The sequence below is a fragment of the Panthera leo genome, chromosome F2 (assembly GCF_018350215.1).
Source record: "Panthera leo isolate Ple1 chromosome F2, P.leo_Ple1_pat1.1, whole genome shotgun sequence".
NCBI classification, from domain to species: Eukaryota; Metazoa; Chordata; class Mammalia; order Carnivora; family Felidae; genus Panthera; species Panthera leo.
The window spans coordinates 67145561-67167265 of NC_056695.1; the positions used below are offsets into that span (position 1 = coordinate 67145561).

Here is a 21705-nt window from a genome sequence, read left to right on the forward strand (position 1 = left end):
CGTATTCCGGCTTAACTTCACCTACTGAGTCCCCGAAATCCACGCCTTACGGGAGGGGAAGGTGGCGTGGAGCGACACAGTGATCGTAACCGTTTGTGGTTAAGTCCTCTTACTTTTGCAAATTCCACAAGAACATCCGACTCTGTGAGATCACTGTCAAAGGCTTCATCCACCGGAAAGAGCCAATGCACCTGATAGGGCCTGAAGCTTAAGCTTTCTTACCATCACCGTAAATCTGCTTCTCAGAACAGGAAAGGGACTCAAAGGCTAATGCTGTCCAAAGGTTAATTCTTGTGTAGATGGAGCCACCACTCCTTAATCCAGCGGGGTGCGATGGTTACACGTTTAGTCATCTGAACGCAGAACAAGCTGACTCTGGAAAGTCACTTCTGGACTAACAGTTATTTACCGCGCGCCCCCTTGCCTAGGCACCGTGCCGAGCCAGAGAGAGTGGTTCCCTGCTCCTGAAGGCGTCGCTGTTGGTAAAGTGGGTCTCTGTACCCTGCGACATGCACCACATGTGAGAAATGAACAGTTTAATGGCACACTAACGGAGGCAGGGGTTCCTTCAGATTAGAGGGAGCGGTAGGGACAGGGAGGCAGAATGGTGGGGGAAGGTAGGAGGCAGTGATGCCCAAGCAGAGTTTAAGAATAAGGAGGGGCGGGGCGCCTGGGTGACTCAGCGCCTGATTCTTGGTTTCAGCTCAGGTCATGAACTCACCGTTCGTGAGTTCGAGTCCTGCGTCCGGCTCTGAGCTGACAATGTGGAACCTGCTTGGGATTCTCTCTCTGTCTCCCTCTGCCCCACCTCTGTCTCCCTCTCTCTCATTCTCAAAATAAATAAATAAAAATTTATAATAATAAAAAAAAAAAAGAATAAGGGGGGTTTAGGTGGAGAGGAGGGATAGGAATGCCCTTCTACCTTTTCTCTGGGCTGTGATAGGTCAACTCCTGTAGTGATTTCCTAAAGGCAAATGGACCAACCGGGTGAGTGAAAAGTATCCAGTGGGCAGAAGGAAGATGGACAGTGTGTGCACAGAGGCCTCACTACAGCCAGACAAAGGAAGTGATGAAATCCCTAAGCCCTCCCTTTGGAAATGTCACCAGTCTCTTTGCCCACGAAGCACCCTCTGGTGGAGATACCTTGGAATCCGAACTATAGAAATGATCCCTGAAAGTATAGTCTTTGATACCTTGTAATACAAATACACTCAGACTGAGCCTCTGGAAAAAGCCCCAGGCTTTTAACCTGCACTTCTCTAAGCTCTAGCAGCTGTGTGTTTTACTTCGAAATCTTGGAAAAGAGCTACAGTGCTAACGTAGTATGTACTTTATTACGTGTAGGCAGATACAGAAATTAAACATAGGAGACGCAAAAAAAAATGAAAGGAGAAAAATTTAGTATTTCCCCTCCTTACCCACTAGACCATCTCGCATACTCACGTTGCATCATTTTAGAGACCTCTGAACACTGGTGTTGTCAAACTGTGCTTGCTGGATAGCAGTGCGGGGTAATGGTTAAAAATGTAGACTCGGGAGTCAGCTGACCTGGGTACGAAGCCTGGCTGCACCACTTCCCAGCTGTGTAACAACTTTAATAGCCTCTTTTAAAGAACATGAATGATAAAAAACCAGTTCTTGGAAAAGTTCATTACTATACAACATTGAAATTAGTGCCTGGCACCCGATAAGCGCTTTGTAAATGTTACTTACTATTTTTCTCAGCGTCACTATTAAAAATACCTTTAAATCTGGGGTGACTGGCTGGCTTAGTTAGTGGTACATGTGACTCTTGATCTTGGGGTCCTGAGTTCGAGTCCCATGTTCGGCATGGACTCTACTTTAAAAAATACTTTTAAATCTTTTTTTTTTTTTAAACATTGTCCTTTAAAAATTTAAAAATCCCAGGTGGGAGGAAAAGGCAAGAGAAGTCTGGAAGGACTTCCTGTAAAAGATGTTCCTAGTTAAATTCGAATTTTCAGAGTTTGCAGAGTGAAGATGAAGGCAACAAGAGTCAGCTCAGCCCTTTCTTAGCTGAACTATGTTATTAAAACTTCTTCATAGATGTTGGGCTTTGCTCTTATGTCTGCTTGCCGTCTTTTATCCCAACCCCTGTCCAGAACCCCTTTGTTGTTTCCAGGGTTTTTGCCCCCCGCTTACTGTGTAGAGGAATGTTGCTTCATGGCTGATGTTTGCTCACTCTCCCTTATTTGTCCTCGATCAACCCCACAGTCAAAAAGTAAAGCCAGTCCACTTCCCAGCCTCCCCAGCCATCAGGGGTGACCTTGGGACCCCTTTCTGTCCCAGAGGGGTAGTGGAAGTCCATGGGGCAGACACTTCTTTCTCTTTGCTCTGCCCTATTCTTTCTGCCTTGGTTTGCTCACAAAGCCTAAAAGCATAGTGGCCATATTGACACCTCAAGGATAAAAGGGTCACGCTAAGGCTGAGGAGGAGGCTGGTTTACTGCCGAGTTCCCTGAAGGCTACACAAGCCTTGGACTTCCTTTTATATGAAAAAATACGAATCTCCTCACCCACTGTTGAGCTGCTGTTCCTTGGAGGTTTTGTTAATTGCTGCCAAACACATTCGTGTATCTGGATTGGCCACTTCATAAGGTCAATATAGCTGAATGAAGAAAGGCCCGTTGGAGAAGGGTAGGCCCCTGAGGGTGTCCAAACCGTGAGAAACCCAAGAACTTTGCTCAGTTGCAACTACTGTGGTGCTGGTTGTTGCTGCCATCTAGTGGCAACAACTTGGAACTAAAACGCTCACCTGGGCCACAGACTGTTTTTCCGCAGATCCTTCTTTCCTTCCAACATTCGTTCATTCATCCATGCACTCACAGACTCACATGTTCATTCTACAGATATTTTATGAGAATGTACTGTATGTGGCGGGTCCTCATAAATACAATAAGGAAATACAATAATGGGGGGGAAACCTAGCTCCTTACCCCCCCCCCCCCCCCCCCCCTTGAAACTTACACACTGTGGAAAGATAGCCACTAATCAAATCAACATGAAAAATATGACTGGAAGGGGCTCTAAGAGAAGAACATGGTGCTATGAGAATTATTAGTAGGGATTTTCCTTATTGGGGAGATGGATAGGAGGTTAGAGAAGGCTTTCCTGAGGATGTTCTGACTGGCCTTAGGAAGGGAATTTTCTGGGCAGTGAGACCCATCATGAAAGTGAGCTCAGCAAAGAGAGGGAGTGTGTTGAGTACAGAGGAATAAGAGAGGACCATGTGTTTAGGTTATTACTTGGTATTAAGCATTCTAGTGGGTTTTTTTTAATGTTTATTTCTTTTGAAAGAAAGAGAGAGAGTGCAAGTGGGTTAGAGGCAGAGAGGGAATCCCCAGAAGGCTCCAGGCTGTCAGTGCAGAGCCTGACATGGGGCTTGATCTCACAAACCATGCGATCATGACCTGAGCCAAAATCAAGAATAGGATGCTTAACCAACTGAGCCACCCAGGTGCCCTTAGGCATTCTAGTTTTTTGAATTAAGACTATGGTTGTTAATTATAATGATTATCATATAATAATGACCTGATCATAAGCTGAAAAGACACAGGCTAACAGACAACTAGAGAACACTCAACCACCAACAGCGGAACACACATTCTTCTCAAGTGCATGTGGAACATTCTCCAGGATAGACCATATACTATGTCACAAAATAAAGCCTCGATAAATCTAAAAGGCAGGCTTGAAAGTATATATAGTATGTTCTCTGGCCACAATGGAATGCAATTACTAACGAGTTAAAGTGAGAACTTTTTATATTTTAAAATATTGTTGGGGCACCTGGGTGGCTCAGTCAGTTAAGCATCCGACTTTGGCTCAGGTCATGATCTCACGGTTTGTGAGTTTGAGCCACACATCGGGCTTTGTGCTGACAGCTCAGAGCCTGGAGCCTGTTTCAGATTCTGTGTCTCCCCCCCCCCCCTTCTCTGCACCTACCCTGCTCGTGTGCTCTCTCTCTCTCTCTCTCTGAAAAATAATAAAATTTAAAACTTTTTAAAAATAAAATAAAATAAAAATGTTGTTAAAATTTGCTATTTGGGGGGCACCTGGGTGACTCGAGAGCGTCCAACTCTTGATTCCAGCTCAGATCATGATCCCAGGGTCATGGGACTGAGCCCTGTGTTGAGCTCCATGCTGGGTGTGAAGCCTGCTTAAGATTCTCGCTCTTCATCTGCTCCTCTCCCCAGCTTGTGCTTCCTCTCTCTCTCTCTCTCTCTCTCTCTCTCTCAAAGAAAAAAACTTGCTATTTTTGAATTTTTACAATTTTAAACATTACAAAGTCTCAAGCTCTGGGTATCATAATATAAATTATTCAAATCCCATTCCCCTAATGGAACATTCAATTATGGCATAATGTACTTTGTAATGTGACCGTGTAACTCTTTATAGAATAAAGCAAAGCTTATGAAAAAATTCCTTACCATCTTGGGGCTTTATTTCAAATGCCCTGACATAAAATAAAGGGAGTAAAAATAATAGTACGTTACCAGTGAAATAAACAAAGGTGTGCAGTCCACTCAGGAAGCTGTGAGACCAGGTCTAGGGCACTGTCACTGACACCGAGAGTAGGGGATTCTTTGGGGGAACTGCGCGGCAGGTAAAGTCCATTCAAAATGGAGGTGGCTTTGTTGTGAGTGCTGAGGGCAAGGGGAGGCATAAGTAAAAGAAAAGTCTCAGGTTTGTGACATGAGCAACTAGAGAGACTGGCAGGGGCATTTCATGAGCTAAAGAGGAGTGGGGGGAACGCAGGCTGAGTTCAATTTTGGAAGTATTGAATGTGAAGTGTCTGGGAAACATCAAATATGGTGGCAGGGGGGCCGATGAGAGGAGGTAGACAGGTGTACCCATGCGAAGAAGCATTCAGTGAGGTAGGAGGAAAAGCAGTAGAACGTGTTCTTCAAAATGAAAGACAGGGATGGCTTGCTCTCTCCTCCATGCTCACAAAACACTTGAAACTGCAACCCCAATAGCACCTAACTAATGGCATCAGAGGTATTTGGGAGTGTACGTATGACTCAGAATAGAGATCCGTGGAGGGAGGTTAGCAAACAGTTGTTCAAAAATTGCAGAAGTGATGCTAAAATGAATGAACAAATGAAGAGGCACCTAGGGGAAGGGAAAGGCATTCCAGGTGAAGCCGGCGAAGTGGAGGACAGAAGGAAGAGAAAAATAAGAACGTGAAAAAAATTATTCCTCTTTATTTCTAGACTCCAGGGTCTATCAAGCCATGGAGGAAAGCTCTTGTGTATACGGCCAGCCCAACACCATTTGGAACGTCCTTCCTACATGAAAACTGACAGCCCTTAAACAACCGAATGCAGCCTCTCTTATAAGAAGCTGGTGGGATAGTCCCTTGGTCTTCCACGTGTTGGCATCTCATCAATAAGAGGCGGTAACAAACTCATCTCCAGCTGGGGTCTCTCGGACAACAACTCTAATGGATATTTTTAATTCATATGGAAATCAATAATTCTGGCCACTTCAGGAAAAGCAGTTTGTGATACAGTTTGCCTCCTCTCTCTCTCTCCTTTTCTCTCCAGTTAATTTCCGTGACCTACTTCTCCTTTACTAAGTAGTTATCCTCTTCTGCATTTGAACCCACGGGTTGTCTAAAAGCTTGTTTACTATCGTCACTGCTGGTCGCTTTTGCTTTGTTGTCATTTTAATGAGTTCACAGGGTAGAAGTGGTGGGGAAAGTGAGGTCATGTGCTTCAGGGAAGGTGGATCAAGGTGGCCATGCACAAGTGGGGCTCATTTGTAAAACTTTTTTAAAGGACCATTTCTAACTCTCAAATATTTAGTTTTCAAATCTACCCCCCAATATTTTGTTTACTTCAGATTAAAAGTAGGATATATCTGGGTCAAAGTCTGCACTACATTATCTTAATTATTGTTGCAAGGTGTTAGACTGACTTTGGAACAGAAGGAAAACCTAGAGGAAAAAACGCTTTCCAAGATATGACTTTTATCACCTCCCACTACAAATAAAATGAAAGGGAGTTTCCATTTGTATGGAACCCAGAAAACAATGTTTTTGCTGCCTTGGGGATCTTCTAAAGATTTTTATAAGATATAAAGATAACATTTGTTCATCGTATACAATTTGTAACTGGAGAAAAATGTACAAAAGAAAATGGAATCACTTATAATTATATCACATTTAGGGAATCACCGTTCATATTTTAGAGCCTGCCCTAATAAACTTTTTAAAATACATAAATAATATAATCTAAGGCATAATTGTATATTTTCAATTTAACACTGCAAAAGGAGTAACTTCCCATGTCATTAATATTTCTTATAATCATGACCATTGTTTAATATTTCCATCTAAAGGATGTAATCATAATCCATTTAACCTTTCATCTGTACATTGAAGTAAAACAGTAAGGAGTCTTAGTTTATAATTCTTTGAATTTCTAATCATTCTACATTTATGGAATGGATTACTGCTTGAATGGGTACAAACATGTTCAAGTCTCTTAGTGATCAATCATTCTCTTAATTACTATAGCATTTGCCAAGAAATGACTGTGACCAGGAACTATATAAAATACTGGGGATATAGCAGTAATTTTCCAGCATTTCTGGCATGCCCTGGACATAGGCTAAGCCAATTCCGGTGAGCAGAGAAAGCCATTAGACAGACACCTAAGTGCTTTTAGTTAGAAGCCATCGGATTGACATATACAGGAATGGAGAGTCCCAAGGGTATATGGGGCACCAAAGAGTCTTCTACTCTATCCCACTTAATTTTTTTTCTCCATGGAATCTGAATTTTAAACATAAAGACAAAACTGACAACAACAACTCTGATCGATACTGAATAGGTGTCAAGAAACAAGAAACTGTTTTAGTCATAGCCTGGTGCCTCCCATACAGAGAGACCTGAGTTGGAAGTCTTAATGAATGTTAACCTCTCTGGGTCCCAACATCTTGGTATAGAATGGTCGGAGGTAAGTAGAATGAATAGGGCTTCTTTACAACTCTTATTTTTCACTATTTGAATTTAGGTGTAGGGGAATTACTCTTTGTCCTCATTAGCTATATCAAAGCATTTCAAGGGGCTATTAATCTACTACCTAACCAGTTCAACTTATTCCATATATCTCTTTTGAGTATCTACTCTTTACTAGCCACTGTTCAAAGCGTTTTATATATATCTATAATCATAGCAATCATCTGAGAAAGTTAACATAAATCCCAGTTCATAGGTGCAGCTTCTGGTTCTGAGAGGTGATATGATTTACTCAGATACTTCTGACTTCCAAACACTGTTTTGTTTTTTTTTTTATACTGCAGGATAGTGAGTTGGTGACGACTATCTTAAGGAAAAGGAATGAGGAAGCTATAGTTGACTCCTCTCAGCAAATACCGTGGTCACTGACACTGACCTGAGAGCAGCATGAGACTATGGAAACTGTGCCTTTCTCCAAATGCAGCCCATCATTCCAAGTGCACTTCTCTCTTTGGATTCGTGAGCATAACTGAAGAGAGTGCACGAGGGTTCTAGCGGATATCGACTAATTTTAAGTTTTCGAGCCCAGAGAATTCCTTGTTTTAACTAACCTCCCGTTAAACCGAAGCAAGCAATGGTCAACCACAACAAAGATGGCGGCAGCAACGTCTCCACGGCAACGGCGACGCATTTGTCCGCAAGCGCACCAACCTTTTGTTCCGGCCTGCCATTTTGACGTCACTTCCGGCTCCGGCGGGCGGTGTGCGCGCAGCTCTTCCTGTCGCTGCTGCGGTGGAGATCCTGGTGCTGGTGAGTGGAGTCTGAGTGAGTCTCGCGGAGGGACTCGGAGAGAATGGGGCACCAGCAGCATGGAAAGGGAAGGTGGGAAGAACGCGGCTGTTGTCGCAGTTGTGACTGAGCCTCGGTTTACCCAGCGATACAGGGAATATCTCGAGAAGCAGAAACTCTTGGATAGACAGCACCGTGTGGCAAAGATGCCGGATGGCACCGTGGCGCTACCCGTGCTGGGCGAGGCTCTCCGTGAACAGCACCTGCGGGAGCTGAGGAATTGTGTGGCCCCAGGCAGCACCTGTATAGTAACCCAGCTCCTGGATCCTGTTCCCTCCAAGAAGGCTCAGAGTTGTTCACCTGCCCAAAGGCTGTGTCTTGAAGTGAGTCGCTGGGTAGAGGGCCGGGGAGTGACGTGGTCAGCTGAGTTGGAGGCTGATTTGCCCCGATCTTGGCAGCGACATGGTAACCTCTTGTTGCTGAGTGAAGACTGTTTCCAAGCCAAGCAGTGGAAAAATCTGGAACCAGAACTCTGGGAGACTGTTGCGTTGGCCCTTGGCGTCCGTCGTGTGGCCAAACGAGGGCGGGTATCACCAGACGGCACTCGAACACCAGCCGTGACTCTGCTGCTGGGCGACCATGGCTGGGTAGAGCATGTCGATAATGGGATCCGATATAAGTTTGACGTGACCCAGTGCATGTTCTCCTTCGGAAACATCACCGAGAAGCTTCGAGTGGCATCGCTGCCCTGTGCCAGAGAGGTGCTGGTGGATCTCTACGCAGGGATTGGCTATTTTACGTTGCCCTTCCTGGTCCATGCTGGTGCCGCCTTCGTCCACGCCTGTGAGTGGAACCCCCATGCTGTAGTTGCCCTGAGAACTAATCTTGAGATCAATGGAGTGGCACATCGGTGCCAAATACACTTTGGGGATAACAGAAAACTGAAGCTCTCAAACATTGCAGACAGGGTGAACCTGGGGCTGATTCCCAGCTCTGAAGAAGGCTGGCCCATTGCCTGCCAGGTGCTAAAACAGGATGCTGGGGGCATTTTGCATATCCACCAAAATGTGGAATCTTTCCCAGGGAAGAATCTCCAGCCTCTTGGAAGCAGTGAAATGGAGAAGGAGCATTGGCCTTATCCTCAGCAAATTATCACCAACCAAGGGACAAATGGAGCTACCGGGGATTCTAGGAGAAAGACACTGCCAGCAGCCACCAAACCAGAGTGGCAGAGGTGGGCAGAATCTGCAGAAACTCGTATTGCCACCCTTCTGCAGCAGGTGCACGGGAAACCATGGAAGACACAAATCCTGCACATCCAACCAGTGAAATCCTACGCTCCCCATGTGGACCACATAGTCTTGGATCTGGAATGCCGCCCCTGCCCTCTAGTTGGCTAGAGAAGGTGGATCCTGAGACCCAAGGATCTACATGCGAGTGAACCTTAATACGTAAGTTTCGGCTGGGTTCTCACCCCTCTTTTCTCCTGGCAACCTATTTTAATATTTTGTGGCCCTGAATGCAGGCTCTAGACCAATCCGAGTCATTGCATTTGTCTTCTGTTAACACATTGAGAATGAACTACATATCTGGGAGAAGCAGTATGGCTCATTAAAATGAGGCCGGGGCGTTTCTGACTTCTGACTTCAGTTCTGTCTTACCTTGGGTGGGTGATTCCAATATTCTTTTGGCCTTGAATTTCCTCACTTGCAAAATGAGGATTTCTTTGAATGGTCTCACATGGCTGTTATCTAGTAAGCAGTTGTTATCTAATAAGCCTTGGTTATTTTAGAGTGAAAGACACAGTGCTGTTTCCAAAATCACTCCGGCTACAATATGGAAAATCAGCCAGAGTGGGGCCAGGATGGAAGCAGGCAGACCGGTGATGAGATTTCTGTGGTTGTCCAGGCAGGAGATGGTGGTGGCCTGGACTAGGGTGGTGGCAGTGGGAAGTGGATGGATTTGAGATATAAAATTGATGAGACTAAGCAATAGAGTCCAAATCAAAGCAATCGAATGGTGCAGCTTTGTTACTAAGACTGAATTAGGGAAGGAAAAGGATAAGAATTACTGTAGTGTATTAACTTCATTCCCTTGCTTTAGCGTTGCTAAATGAGTGTTGGGGAGGATGTCTTACGTATCAGGTTTGTTGTTGTAGAAAAGAGGTTAAGAATGACTGCTTTAAATTATAGGGAAACTAGCTTTCCAGCTTTAAGCTTGTACAAAAAGCTAGCTATTTTATTTGAGGGAGGGAGGGAGGGAGAGAGAGAGAGAGAGAGAGAGAGAGAGAGAGAGAATCCTAAGCAGATTGCATGCTCAGCACGGACTCCAGCGCGGGGCTCGATCTCACAACCCTGAGAGAGAGAGAGAGAGAGAGAGAGAGAGAGAGAGAGAATCCTAAGCAGATTGCATGCTCAGCACAGACTCCAGCGCGGGGCTCGATCTCACAACCCTGAGAGAGAGAGAGAGAGAGAGAGAGAGAGAGAGAGAATCCTAAGCAGATTGCATGCTCAGCACAGACTCCAGCGCGGGGCTCGATCTCACAACCCTGGGAGTTGGACAATCAACCTACTGAGCCACCCAGGTGCTCCTAAGTTGGCTGTTTTTAAAGTTCAAATTAAAATCTTAGATTTTAACAGGCCTCAGATTCCCTTTTCGTGTTCCTTCTCAGGTGGACATCAGGGCCAACGTGAGGAGCTCTAGGGAGTGAGAGATATTCTGCAGGGTTTCTCAAGCGTCACTTTGTTTTGTAACTGCCAGCACCATTGTGTGCCCCTGGAATGACTGATCGCAGAGAAGCACTGGTTACCTTTGGAATGACTAATAGTTGAGAATCGCTTTTCGGAGCTGTGTTTTCGTGCACTTCGAAGCCATCTGGGCTTGTTTGCCTGATGAAGGACGCACAGGGAAGTTGTGCTTTCTCAGGATTATGACTGTGTCTGGCATTCAGCTTGTTGGGCTCGAGCTGGGGCTGCTCGTCCTTTTCGGGACAGCGTCAGTAAGGACAGGATTGGTGCTGTTTATGCTTCCACGCAAATTAAGTGCCTGCTGTCTATATGAGCTGCAGAGGCATTCGATACAGACCCTGTCTCTGAGGCGTTCACAACCTAGCAGCAGAAATAACACAAAAACTCAGAGCTGGAATACAGTAGGTACCGTAAGAGTGATAGCACCATGTAGAAGTGCAAAGGTGAAGAAAAGTTTTCAGAATGGGGAAGCCTTCAGAGGGGTAGTGTTTGACCCGGCTCTTAAAAACTGGGTAAGATTTTGTTAGTGAGTCAGGCTGGAAACAGATGCTAGCGGAAGAAAATAGTGAGTGCAGAGAGTTGGCTCAGAAGATGTTTGGAGCACCGTCACTAGAGCAGTCTGGAACAGAAGAAGCAGCGAGAGATGTGTTGAAGATGGAGGTCGTTGTAAGGATTAAAAAGAACAGTGTCCGGTACCCAGTAAGCCCCCAGGAAGTGGTAGCCGTCGTGGGATCCCACCGCAGAAGGGGGCCTGACTGGTCCGTTACCATCCCGCCAAGTGGCCTGTGTTTGCCTGAGTCCTCTCCTCTTCCCCATATTGGTTTCTGACACGCGTGCCTGCAGCTTTTGTGCCTCCGGCTAAAAATGCCACGCTGGGACTGGAGGCAGCGTGGGGAGGAAGGAAGGCAGGGGAGAAACAGGGAGGACGGGGGGTCAGGGAGCCACGTGGCTAGGGGCTGAGGAGTTACCTTTCTGACCCAAGGTATGGATGGGCCGCTGACATCAGATACACCTGACTGGTCTCGTTGGACCTGTTACGTACACATCAGGCCTTGAGTGTTCAGTGGTCAAAGAAGATTGGCATGGATTCTGCCTTCATGGAATTGAGGTTCCACTCATACACTTTCTGGCCTCCCTTCTTTCTCTGTGACCTGAGGCAGTCTCTCAAGATTTAGTGTCCTGTCTGTACATACGGGTTAACAAGTGTACGTAGCCCGAAGCATACTTGTTAGGGTTAAGCGAGTTAACGGGCCTGAACCGTCAACACCGTCACTGGCACGTAGTGAATACTTCGGTCTTCGTGTAAGGTGAACTGCCCGGTTCCTACTTTGGGTGTGAGGAATAGCTGTACATTTGCTTTAGTTAAAGTAGAAGGTCCTTGTTTTGAAAAGCCATTCACTGATTGATTGGGATGTACCGCGTACTCTCGCTGTCAGGCACTGTGCTGAGGGCCAGAGACACAGAGGTGAGTAAAGCTGAGTCCTGGGGGGCATGTGACTCTTGATCTCTGGATTGTAAGTTCAAGCCCCATGTGAGGTGGGGCAAGTACTCAAAATCTTTAAATAAATAAATAAATAAATAAATAAAAGCCAAGTCCTGCCCAAAATGGGAGGGATCACTTCTGGTGACGGGGACACAGAGGAAACAATGTTAATACTGGGCACTAAGTGCTGAGACAGAAACAGACGGGTGTTCACGGGCACACACAGTGGAGGCAGCCGTCCACGTTCGGGGGTGTGGGTTAGGGGAAGTGGAGGGTGTGGCTGGGAAGGTGGGAGCAGGGGCACTTCACTTGAGACTTAAAGAATGAGCCGGAGGGGCGCCCGGGTGGCTCAGTCAGTTAAGTAGCCAGCTGTCTTGGTTTCGGCTCAGGTCATGGTCTCCCAGTTTCATGGGTTCAAACCCCGAGTTGGGTTACTGTGCACTGACCGCACAGAGCCTGCTGGGATTCTCCCTCTCTCTCTGCCCCTCCCCTGCTCCCGCTCTCTCTGTCTCTCTCAAAATAGATAAATAAACTTGAAAAAAAAAAAAAAAAAAAAGAATGAGCTGGAGTTATGTGTGAATGGAAGAAAGTAAGGGTCCCCTAAGCCTTTTCTCCACCTTGAGTGTGTCCGTTTACGTTACAGTCTTCTCCGAGCACTTGCTGGATTGGCCTGGTCAGAAAGAGGCACCTAATGGAACCAAGGAAAAAAGACTGAAAGGATCAGGAGGCTCATGGAGGCTTGGTCACCTCAGTCCGGGAACGTTTAAAAGTGCTGAAGCTTCCTCCGTGAGCATCAGTATTAGTTGTCACTTAGTGCACCACTTGATGGAGAGGTTGTGATTAAAAAAACAGTGACGATAACTTTTTTAAACTCACTCAACTCTGACTTGCTTTATTCATTAACTTCATGATTTTAATAAGTGATGCGCATCTCTTGGGAGTATAATGCATGCATGTTAAATATAAAAACATAGAAATTTGAAATGATGAGAAACACATGAATAGCATTTTGAATTCACTTTCTCCCACCCTGGACACGTGTCGATATATGTCATTCTGAACAGCCTCGGGGTGCGGCCACTTCACACTGGGCAAGCCGTGACACTCGTCATTTTCTTGGGCTTTGGTAGCGTCCTCTTGTGCGCACTGATCATTACTCAGCTGACGCTTCAGGGGATGGTCGGCAGATCTCGGGACTTCTCCGTGGCCCTCTCCCGTTTGGTATTCCAACCTCTAAACTCATTGAATGGGCTCCTGGGACTCCCAGTACCATCTCCACCTCAGGGAGTCGGCTGGGCTCCACCCGGCTTCCCCCTTGTCCTGCCACAGCCGGGGAACTTTTTCTCCAGGCAATAGGCTGGAGCGATTAAACCATTAAATGGCTCGCCTTGTTTTTGTCTCCCATGGATCATTGTCCTTCATTGCCTTGAGGATAGTTGTTTCTTATATTTTGTGTAGCTTTTTTTTTTTTAACTCTTTAGAAGTTTATAATAGTGTATAAATTTACTAGTTTTCACAATCACTGAAGAAACTCACGTTAGCAATAATAAATACAGATCAATACTTAAGCTGACACAAAACTTCAACATACAAAGTTCATAAGAATTTCTTACCACAATTGTGTTAGGATCCCTACCTATATTATAAACTGAATGTAAAACTATTAACACTAAGTACAGGGGAAATTTTCTGATGAGATCTGAGACTGCCTGCAAGATTACTTGATCAACAATCACATAATTTCAGAGAGGGCCCAAACTGTCAGAATAGGTATTTGCTTCTGGCTTTTTGAAGGTGAAGGTTGAATCAAAGGCAAATAGAAAATAACTAATATGAGGCTACAACTGCAGTTTGGAACATACCACACACACGCACACGCACGTATCCACCACACTTATGTACCCTGTCGTCTCCTGGATGGAGTGGCCCATGCGACGAAGCTCTCTGTATGCTATTAGGTAGGTATTTATAGATGGACAGACAAGACGGTCCTAGTTTCCTTTTTTAGTAATTGAATTTTGTTTTTTTAAATGAAAGCTATATGTATGCATAGTTTCATAACTCAAGCGAAGGTCAGCAAAACTTGATGAGTAAACCTGCAGCTGCACAACACCAAACAAAGCAACTGGCTCCGTCCTACACGGCTCCTTTTCTCTTGTTTTTGTGTCTTCTGTCAACAATTTCAGCTGGGCCCATGTGCCAGAGGGGATGCAGGATCTCAGCAACATGTACCAGCAGGAGCCATGAGAGTACGTATGGAACTGAGCCCTGAGACTGCTGGGTGAGAAGCAGTTTGCGTTCATGTAGGACTCCACTCCCCCATCATTATAGTCTGAGGAGACCTAGGCCATGGGAACATTTCGAGGAACACCCTACTAACCTACTATACTTATGGCATCATACTCATTAGGCCAGAGACACAACGAGCTAGTATATTGTACTCCGAATAATCACTAATACCATCCAGCAACCTGTTCCATCAGTGAAATTTTTAGGGCTACTGGTCTGCTTGAATGCCAAGATTGCTCCTTCACGGTAAAGAACAGATTTTTCCATCTCACCCACTCATCAGTGTTCCTCCGTCAAGGAAGCACGCCAACCTCTGTGTGCTCCTTTGTGGGAATTCGGGACTTGGGAATACTGCTCTGACTCCTCTCCTGGGTGATATAGAAGGCCGCCAGTTTTCAGTGGGATCCACAGCACATAAAGTCTCTGTAGCAGGTACAGGTTGCGGTGTAATTAGCTTTGTTTCATGGACCATTCAACCCAGGAGATTCTATGGTACAAGAGTATCTGTGATAAGCAAAGCAGCCATGGAAGTTTAGGACCAGCTCCAATGGGAAAATCACAAGGTAGTCTCAAGTGGATGTCTGTAGCAAGGCCAGATGGTATGCAGCAGAGAGCCAGGCGTCATCCAAAAATGGCTCCTGGCATGCTAATGGGCGTTGGTAGAATCTGAGCATCTTCTGGGACTTCGGGTAACCATGTAGCCAGAGTTGCCCATCATGAGCTGAGTTTTGTCAGACCCTTCAAGTCAAACCATCATAAGGTGGAAGTGGTACATCTGGGATGGATGGCGAGAGCCAGAGGAAACGAATAGGTGCACAGGTAGGTGCCCCAGACTCCTGTGTCATGTTTATAATTCTTGCATCAATGCCCTGCCCTCGGCCCACAATCATGGCCACTTGAGAAGCCCTTCTGTCTTGCTGATAAAGGATGCAAATGCAGAGCTAAGTTCATTGATGGGTTTTCTTGGAATACGGGTTCAAAACCAAAATAAACTGCTGCTACCCTACAGCCCTACTCAGGAGTGGTCTTAAAAGACAGCAGGGAAGGGTATCTTCCCCCAAGGCAGAACTGGGGGCAATATTCCTGGTCATCCACCTCGTATGGAAAGAGAAGTTGCCTGAAGTAAGAATATACCTTCATGGCAAGTGGCAGGTGGGTTAGCAAATTGATCAGGGGCCTGGAGTGGGAAAGATTAGTTCAGGGACAATGAAGCCTGGAGAAGAGGTGGTGGGGAATCTATGGGATTGGATACATGAGTAAAGAGCTTTGTGTTGCGTAAGTGCCTACCGGAGACATGCACATCAAAGAGGAACTCAACAAGTAAACAAAAGACTTGGCTGGTTAATTTTAGCGGCGGTAGTCATAAGCTACCCCAGTAGCATAAAGAGCTTATGAATAACATGTTGCAGGGATGCAGGTTAGCAAGTTGCCAACAGCATGGCTTCTACTCACCAAAGAGCCTAGTATTCAGCGCTGAGCCCTTGGTTCAACACCATCCCTCAAGGAAACCAAGCAGCTAATTGGTAGTAAGTGGGTTACATTGGGCTTCTGTCATGGAAGGGCATTGATTCACCTTGACTAGAATCTTCTATGTGCATCCATGAGTTTACCTTTCCTGCCCACAAGATGTTGGCCAGTGCTGCTATCCAAAGGTTTACAGTGTTCTATCCATCAATATGTCTCCTGCATAATATTGCCTCTGAACAGCAAAGGAAGTGTTTGAGTGGGCACATGACCAGGTGATTCACTGATCCTATCACATACTATACAACCAGAAAAATGCTGGCCTGTTGGAGTGGTGGAAAAACCTTTTGAAACCAAATCAAAGCTTGAAGATAATGCCCTATGAATGGGATCCCATTCACCAGGATGCAGTATACACTCTAAATCCATACCTATTACATGATGAGTGCCATGTCCCATTTAGATAGAAAATCCACAGCTAGGAATTAAAGGGTAGAAATAGGAGAATTTCCACTGTGGCGGGCTAAACAGTGTCCCCCAAATATGTCCATGTCCTAATACCCAGAACCAGTAAACATATTATCTTAACATGATAAAAGGGACTTTACAGGTGTGATTAAGTTAATCTCAAGATGAGGAAAGTATCCTGGTTTATCCATGTTGGCCTGATATAATCTCAGGGGCTCTTATAAGAGGGAGGCAATACAAGTAGGACGTAGAACGTGTGATGACAAAAGCAGGACAGAGTAACATAAGGAAGAGGCCATGAGCCAAGGAATGTTGGAGGCCTCTGGAAACTGAAAAAGGCAGGGAAATGGATTCTCCCCCAGAATGCTTCAGGAGGAACAGAGTGGTTGATACCTTGATTCTAGACTTCTGACCTCCATAACTATGAGAGAAGAAATTTATGTTGCTGTAAATCACTAAGTTTGTGGTAATTTGTTATAGCAGCAATAGGAAGTTAATACACCCACTTACTGTCCCCACTGCCCCCCGTCTCCCCCCCGGGAGTTCATGCCTCCCGTCTCCACAACTTAGTGAGGCTAGAGGGCTGATCCCTAATTGGGAAGCTCTTTCATCAGGAGATACAATAACAGACCCTTTACACTTTAACCTACTGAGATTTCCCAGGCATGTCAGGCTCCTTGTGCTAAGAGACCAGCAGGCAAGCAAGGAAGGGTCACCACTCCGGTTGGGGATAAGTGAATCTGATCATCAGGAGGAAGGAGGGTTATTGTCACACAGTGAGGGCAGGGAAGAGTATATTTCACGCTGACTCCACCCACTAGGGCATCTCTTGATACTTCCCTACCCAGTATCAAGAGTAAAATGAGTGGCTTCCAAAATGACACAGTAAGGACCTCCGAAAACTGGCTTCTCCATAAAATTAATGAGAAGACTGGCGCAAATTGTCAAAATCAACTTTTCTTTTTAGAACTTTAGAAACTAAAAGCTTGCAGCAATCTGAAGATCATTTATTTTTAAAATTGAGAAATTTTGATTAAAAAGGGAAGCTCTGGCATTCTAAAGTGTCCAATCCCACTCCCTCCCTCCACCCCCCCCCCCCCCACCGCCACTAATACAAGTTAAATTGTTCTTAACTGTAGGGAGGATGTTTCCAGGGTGATTCCCCGTGAAGTGATATGCAGCCTTTGTTAGACACCTTATATTGCCGGGTTTTTTATCCTTTCCCACTGCACTGTAGTATCAGTTTTATCATAAATCAGGTGACTGTACATGTGGGGATCGTTACCAGACTTTTTTGTTCCATGTTCAGTTACTCTATCCAAGCACCAATACTATCTTGTTTAATTTGCTATAGCTTTACAATAGGTCCTGATATCTGATCTAGTAAGTCCTTCAACTTTGTTCTTTAAGATTGCCGTAGTTATTCTTTTTTTTTTTTAATTTTTTAATGTTTATTTTTGGAAGAGAGACAGAGTGAGAGAGAGACAGCGCAAACAGAGGAGGGGCAGAGAGAGAGGGAGACACAGAATCCGAAGCAGGCTCCAGACTCTGAGCTGTCAACACAGAGCCCGACGCGGGGCTCGAACCCATGAACTGTGTGAGATCATGACCTGAGCCGAAGTCGGACGCTTAACCGACTGAGCCACCCAGGCGCCCCAAGATTTTGCCGTAGTTATTCTTGACCTTTTGCATCTTCTTAGGAATTTTAAGTCAGCTTGTCAATTTTTGGGAGAAAGAGATTGTTGAGATTTTTTGTTGGGATTACATTGAACTACAGGGTAAAATTGACATCTTTATAATATTGAATCTTCCAGTTTTAAGCTTTTATTCTACTCAGTGAGGTGGAGCTCTGTGAAATGAGAAGTGATTATTGATTATTAGAAGCCCGAACTATAGAAACCTGTCTAGGATAAAGGGTCCTATCCTTCCCGTCTGTCAGTGGGGTACTATATCCATCTTCTTTGGGCTTCCTGCCTTGGCAAATGTTTTTAACTTAGTATTCCTTGTCCTCTGCCTTTCAGCAGTATCTCGGCCCTCATTATTCTGGACCATCACTTAACATACTTAACATATTTGAACGTATTATCTATTTATATTTTATTTATATTCTACTATATGAATAATTAGCATGTATAGCAATCCAAACTCCTGAGCCATACACGGAACCATTGCAAAGTGTTGCGTGTAGTATCATAAGGGTTCCAGTGAGTAGATCTTGTTCAACATACTAATTATTATTACATACTGCATATCATACTGAGTACTTAAAATATATTAATTTGTATCACTGGCATGAAAAATGACTTGCAGAGGAGCAGATCATAAGTCTCTGCAATCAGAAAAATATGAGTTAGAAACCTGGCTCTGCCACTGTTATTGTCTGTGTCTTTCAGTAGGTTTGTTAAGTTTCAACTGGATAACGCGTGCCGTGTATTTCGTATCTTATTTGGCAATATTAACCGCTTTTTTCTTTTTCCCAGGTGAGGATACTGATGATTAGAGAGTTTAAGTTCTCTGTCTAGAGTGAGAGGCAGAAGCGGGCCAACTTCCTGCCAAATGCATAGAAAGTGCTCGGCAAATGTCTGTCACAGGAATGAACGAGCTGAAGGAGTCAGTATATACTCAACAGTGATTGCAAATGCCACCATATTCTCTGTTGTTTCCTTTGTTAACTAAACAACAGACTTTTCCTATTCACTTGGCATTTACAAAACCGGAAAACTCAAATAGTAGCTGAATGTTGATGGGCATATCTGAAATTTACTTGAATGAAATGAGAAAAACTGTAATTTGGGATCAGAAGCCTTTTTTTTTTTTTTTTAAAGTAATTCCAAAGGTCTGAGAAAAAGTTATGGGGCGTATCTATCCCTTTCTGGGCTATCAACTCCTACCCTTCCCCCCAGCATCCCCATCATCCGTTTGAAGTAAATACATAATACATTGGTGGGTAGAGGTGGGGTGGGTAGTTCTAAGTGCTGGCTTCTTTCTGCTTTCTCCCGCTAAGGAAGCTGTTGGCACTGGCTGGTACAGCTGGGGTAAGACACAGGGTCCCATAAGCTCGGCTAATTGCATCTCACTCTTGGAACTTGAAATTGTGAAGAATAATGAAAATAACCCTCTAAGAATCTCCCTTTTTGCTTCAGATAGCCCAGAATCAGTTCCTGTTGCTTAGAACAGAGACCTGGCAAGTGCAAAGGTCAACAGAAAAGTCAAACAAGTTTTTACACGTTCTGTTTCCAAAGGCTTTTTAGAACTAAAGGGCATTCAACCATTAAAGCCAAATGAAGTTATTTTTAAGCTGGTAATATTTTAAACAGGCAACTTATGTATATAGAGTGTGTCTGTGTGAATGCACACACACCCTCCACTGCTCTGAGCGGATTCAATATAAACATATACCTGAATTGTGTAACATTCAAGTCAATGTAGAAACCAAGCAAAGATTAAATTCAGTGAATTGCAGCTATTTCTTTGAAAGCTTATTTAATTTTTTTTTTTCACAGTGGGTGCTATGGAGGGATTATGCTTATTAGGAATTTAGCTTCTGTTTGGATGACGACTAACACAGACATTTCCCGATACAAAGCTGAGAAAACCTCTTGCAAAGCTAAGCAAACATAACCAGTAAGTTCCTTCTGTAAAAACAAAAAACAAAAGAACTATTCCTCTGAGATTTTTGTCCTTGTTCCTCTGTTTCCATCATAGCATCTATTAAGTGGTTTGGTAGTCATTAACTTTTTGGTAGTACAGGATATTTTTGGGTAATACAGGAGGGTATCCCTTCATCTTTACTTGAAGGTGATTATTTCTAACTTAACTGGACCCCTAAAGTGTAAGCAGGCACCTGGAGCTCAGGCATGATGAAACTGAGCTTAGAATATAGACTTGAGAGATGGCAAATGGAAAACAGAAAAGTGCACCACTGACGTAGGGATTTTTCTTTTGAAAGCTTATCTTTTATTTTTAAAATTCCTAAGCTTTCTTTAAAACAAAAAAAGTTTATTTTGAGAGAGAGAGAGCAAGGATAACTGAGCACGGGAGGGGGAGAGAGGGGTGGGGGAGAGAATCCCAAGCAGGCTCTGTGCTGTCAGTGCAGAACCTGATGCAGGGCTCCATCCCACCAACCATGAGATCATGACCTGAGTTGAAATCAAGAGTCTGACACCCAACCGATTGAGCCACCCAGGTGCCACCTCCCCCACCCCCAAATTCCTAAGTTTTCTAAAAACTACCTCAGTAATATACATTTAATTTTAAGGTAGTATTTTAAAGTACTTTGCCAGAATCTTTTTAAACCTTCGTTTTATAGATGGGGAAAGTGAAATCTAGAGCTTAAATGGACGTGCTTGAAGTCATGTAAGATGAGAACGACTGTGCCATCGCTCCCGAGAGTGGGATTTACTTTGAATTAGAAATTCTTAAACTAATAAAATTTGTGCATTAAATTAAGATTAGAAACCATTAAAGCATTAATAAGGGCTGAAGCATTTTTATAAGATTTTTATTTACTATTTATTACATTTAACTTTTTAAATAAAAATTGGAGAGCCCATACATTATTTAATTCTCCATTTTGCATGATCATAATGTAATTGGTACTTGCCTGCTTTCTCTACCACACTCCTGTTTTAGATTAGTCCTTGTGGACCCTTTCCTCCACAACAGCTTCTCTCTTTTTGCTTTAAATTGCAATCAGGGCAGAATAACAGGTGAGTTGAGAAGCTAATTTACGTCTCTGAGGTTTTCTATATAAACCTTAATAATCCTCTCATCTTACCAAGTTTGCTTTCCTTTGGGAATTTTGTCAGCGCCACAAGTTTATTCCCCAGGTGTGCAATTTAGGAAAATTAACCTGGCAGAGGTAAACAGACTGATTTATAGGAAAAGTGGTGATCATAATAACATAATGAGGATATTGCCGTGAATCAGGCAAGCTCCAGTAGGATCTTGGGTTCGGATTGTGGCAGTGACAACAGAAAGGGGAATACAAAGGAGACAGGTGGATACAATGTGGTTGCAGATTGGCTGTGGGTGTGAAGAGGAAGGAATCAAAGATGCCTGAAGTTCTAAGCTTCCTGGGTTCTAATCCTTGGTTCGACTCCTACTAGCTATGGCCATTCTAGCTTACTACTTACATACATACTTTGTGATTTGGATAACTTATCTAAGCCCCAGTTTCCTCCTCTCTAAAGCAGAGATAATCCTACCTACCCCAAAAAGGCTGGTGCAAAGATTTAAGTAAAATGTAAAACCCTCCCCGTGGTGCCCAGTACACAGCACTAGATAGACGGCAGTCATTATTTGTGGGGGATAACAACAACAGGTTAAAAACATGAGACTGGAGTAAGGAGTTTGGGTATGAATCAATCTTCCTGCCACACCTAACTCCACCCAGAGAAAGGGATGTTGGAGTTTTATACTCCTTTCCTCTGGAGGGTTTTTAATAGAGGATAGTCACCCACACAGAGCTCTGATACAGAT

General features: G+C 44.3%; 1 protein-coding gene across 3 annotated transcripts; it reads left to right on the forward strand.

The window, feature by feature from the left end:
- The first annotated feature begins 7637 nt into the window (after positions 1–7637).
- TRMT12 (tRNA methyltransferase 12 homolog) lies at positions 7638–12883 on the forward strand. Of its 3 annotated transcripts, none has more exons than XR_006198526.1 (2): positions 7638–9224; positions 12647–12883. XR_006198526.1 is itself a non-coding variant. In XM_042924296.1 (2 exons), exon 1 carries the CDS (start codon positions 7638–7640, stop codon positions 9171–9173), a length of 1536 nt encoding a protein of 511 aa, XP_042780230.1. In that variant the 3' UTR covers positions 9174–9206; positions 12647–12883. The 3 variants fall into 3 exon arrangements, 1 of the variants encoding a protein (XP_042780230.1); XR_006198527.1 differs by lacking the exon at positions 12647–12883 and adding an exon at positions 10445–12391; XM_042924296.1 differs by having other exon boundaries at positions 7638–9206.
- Positions 12884–21705: the final 8822 nt, after the last annotated feature.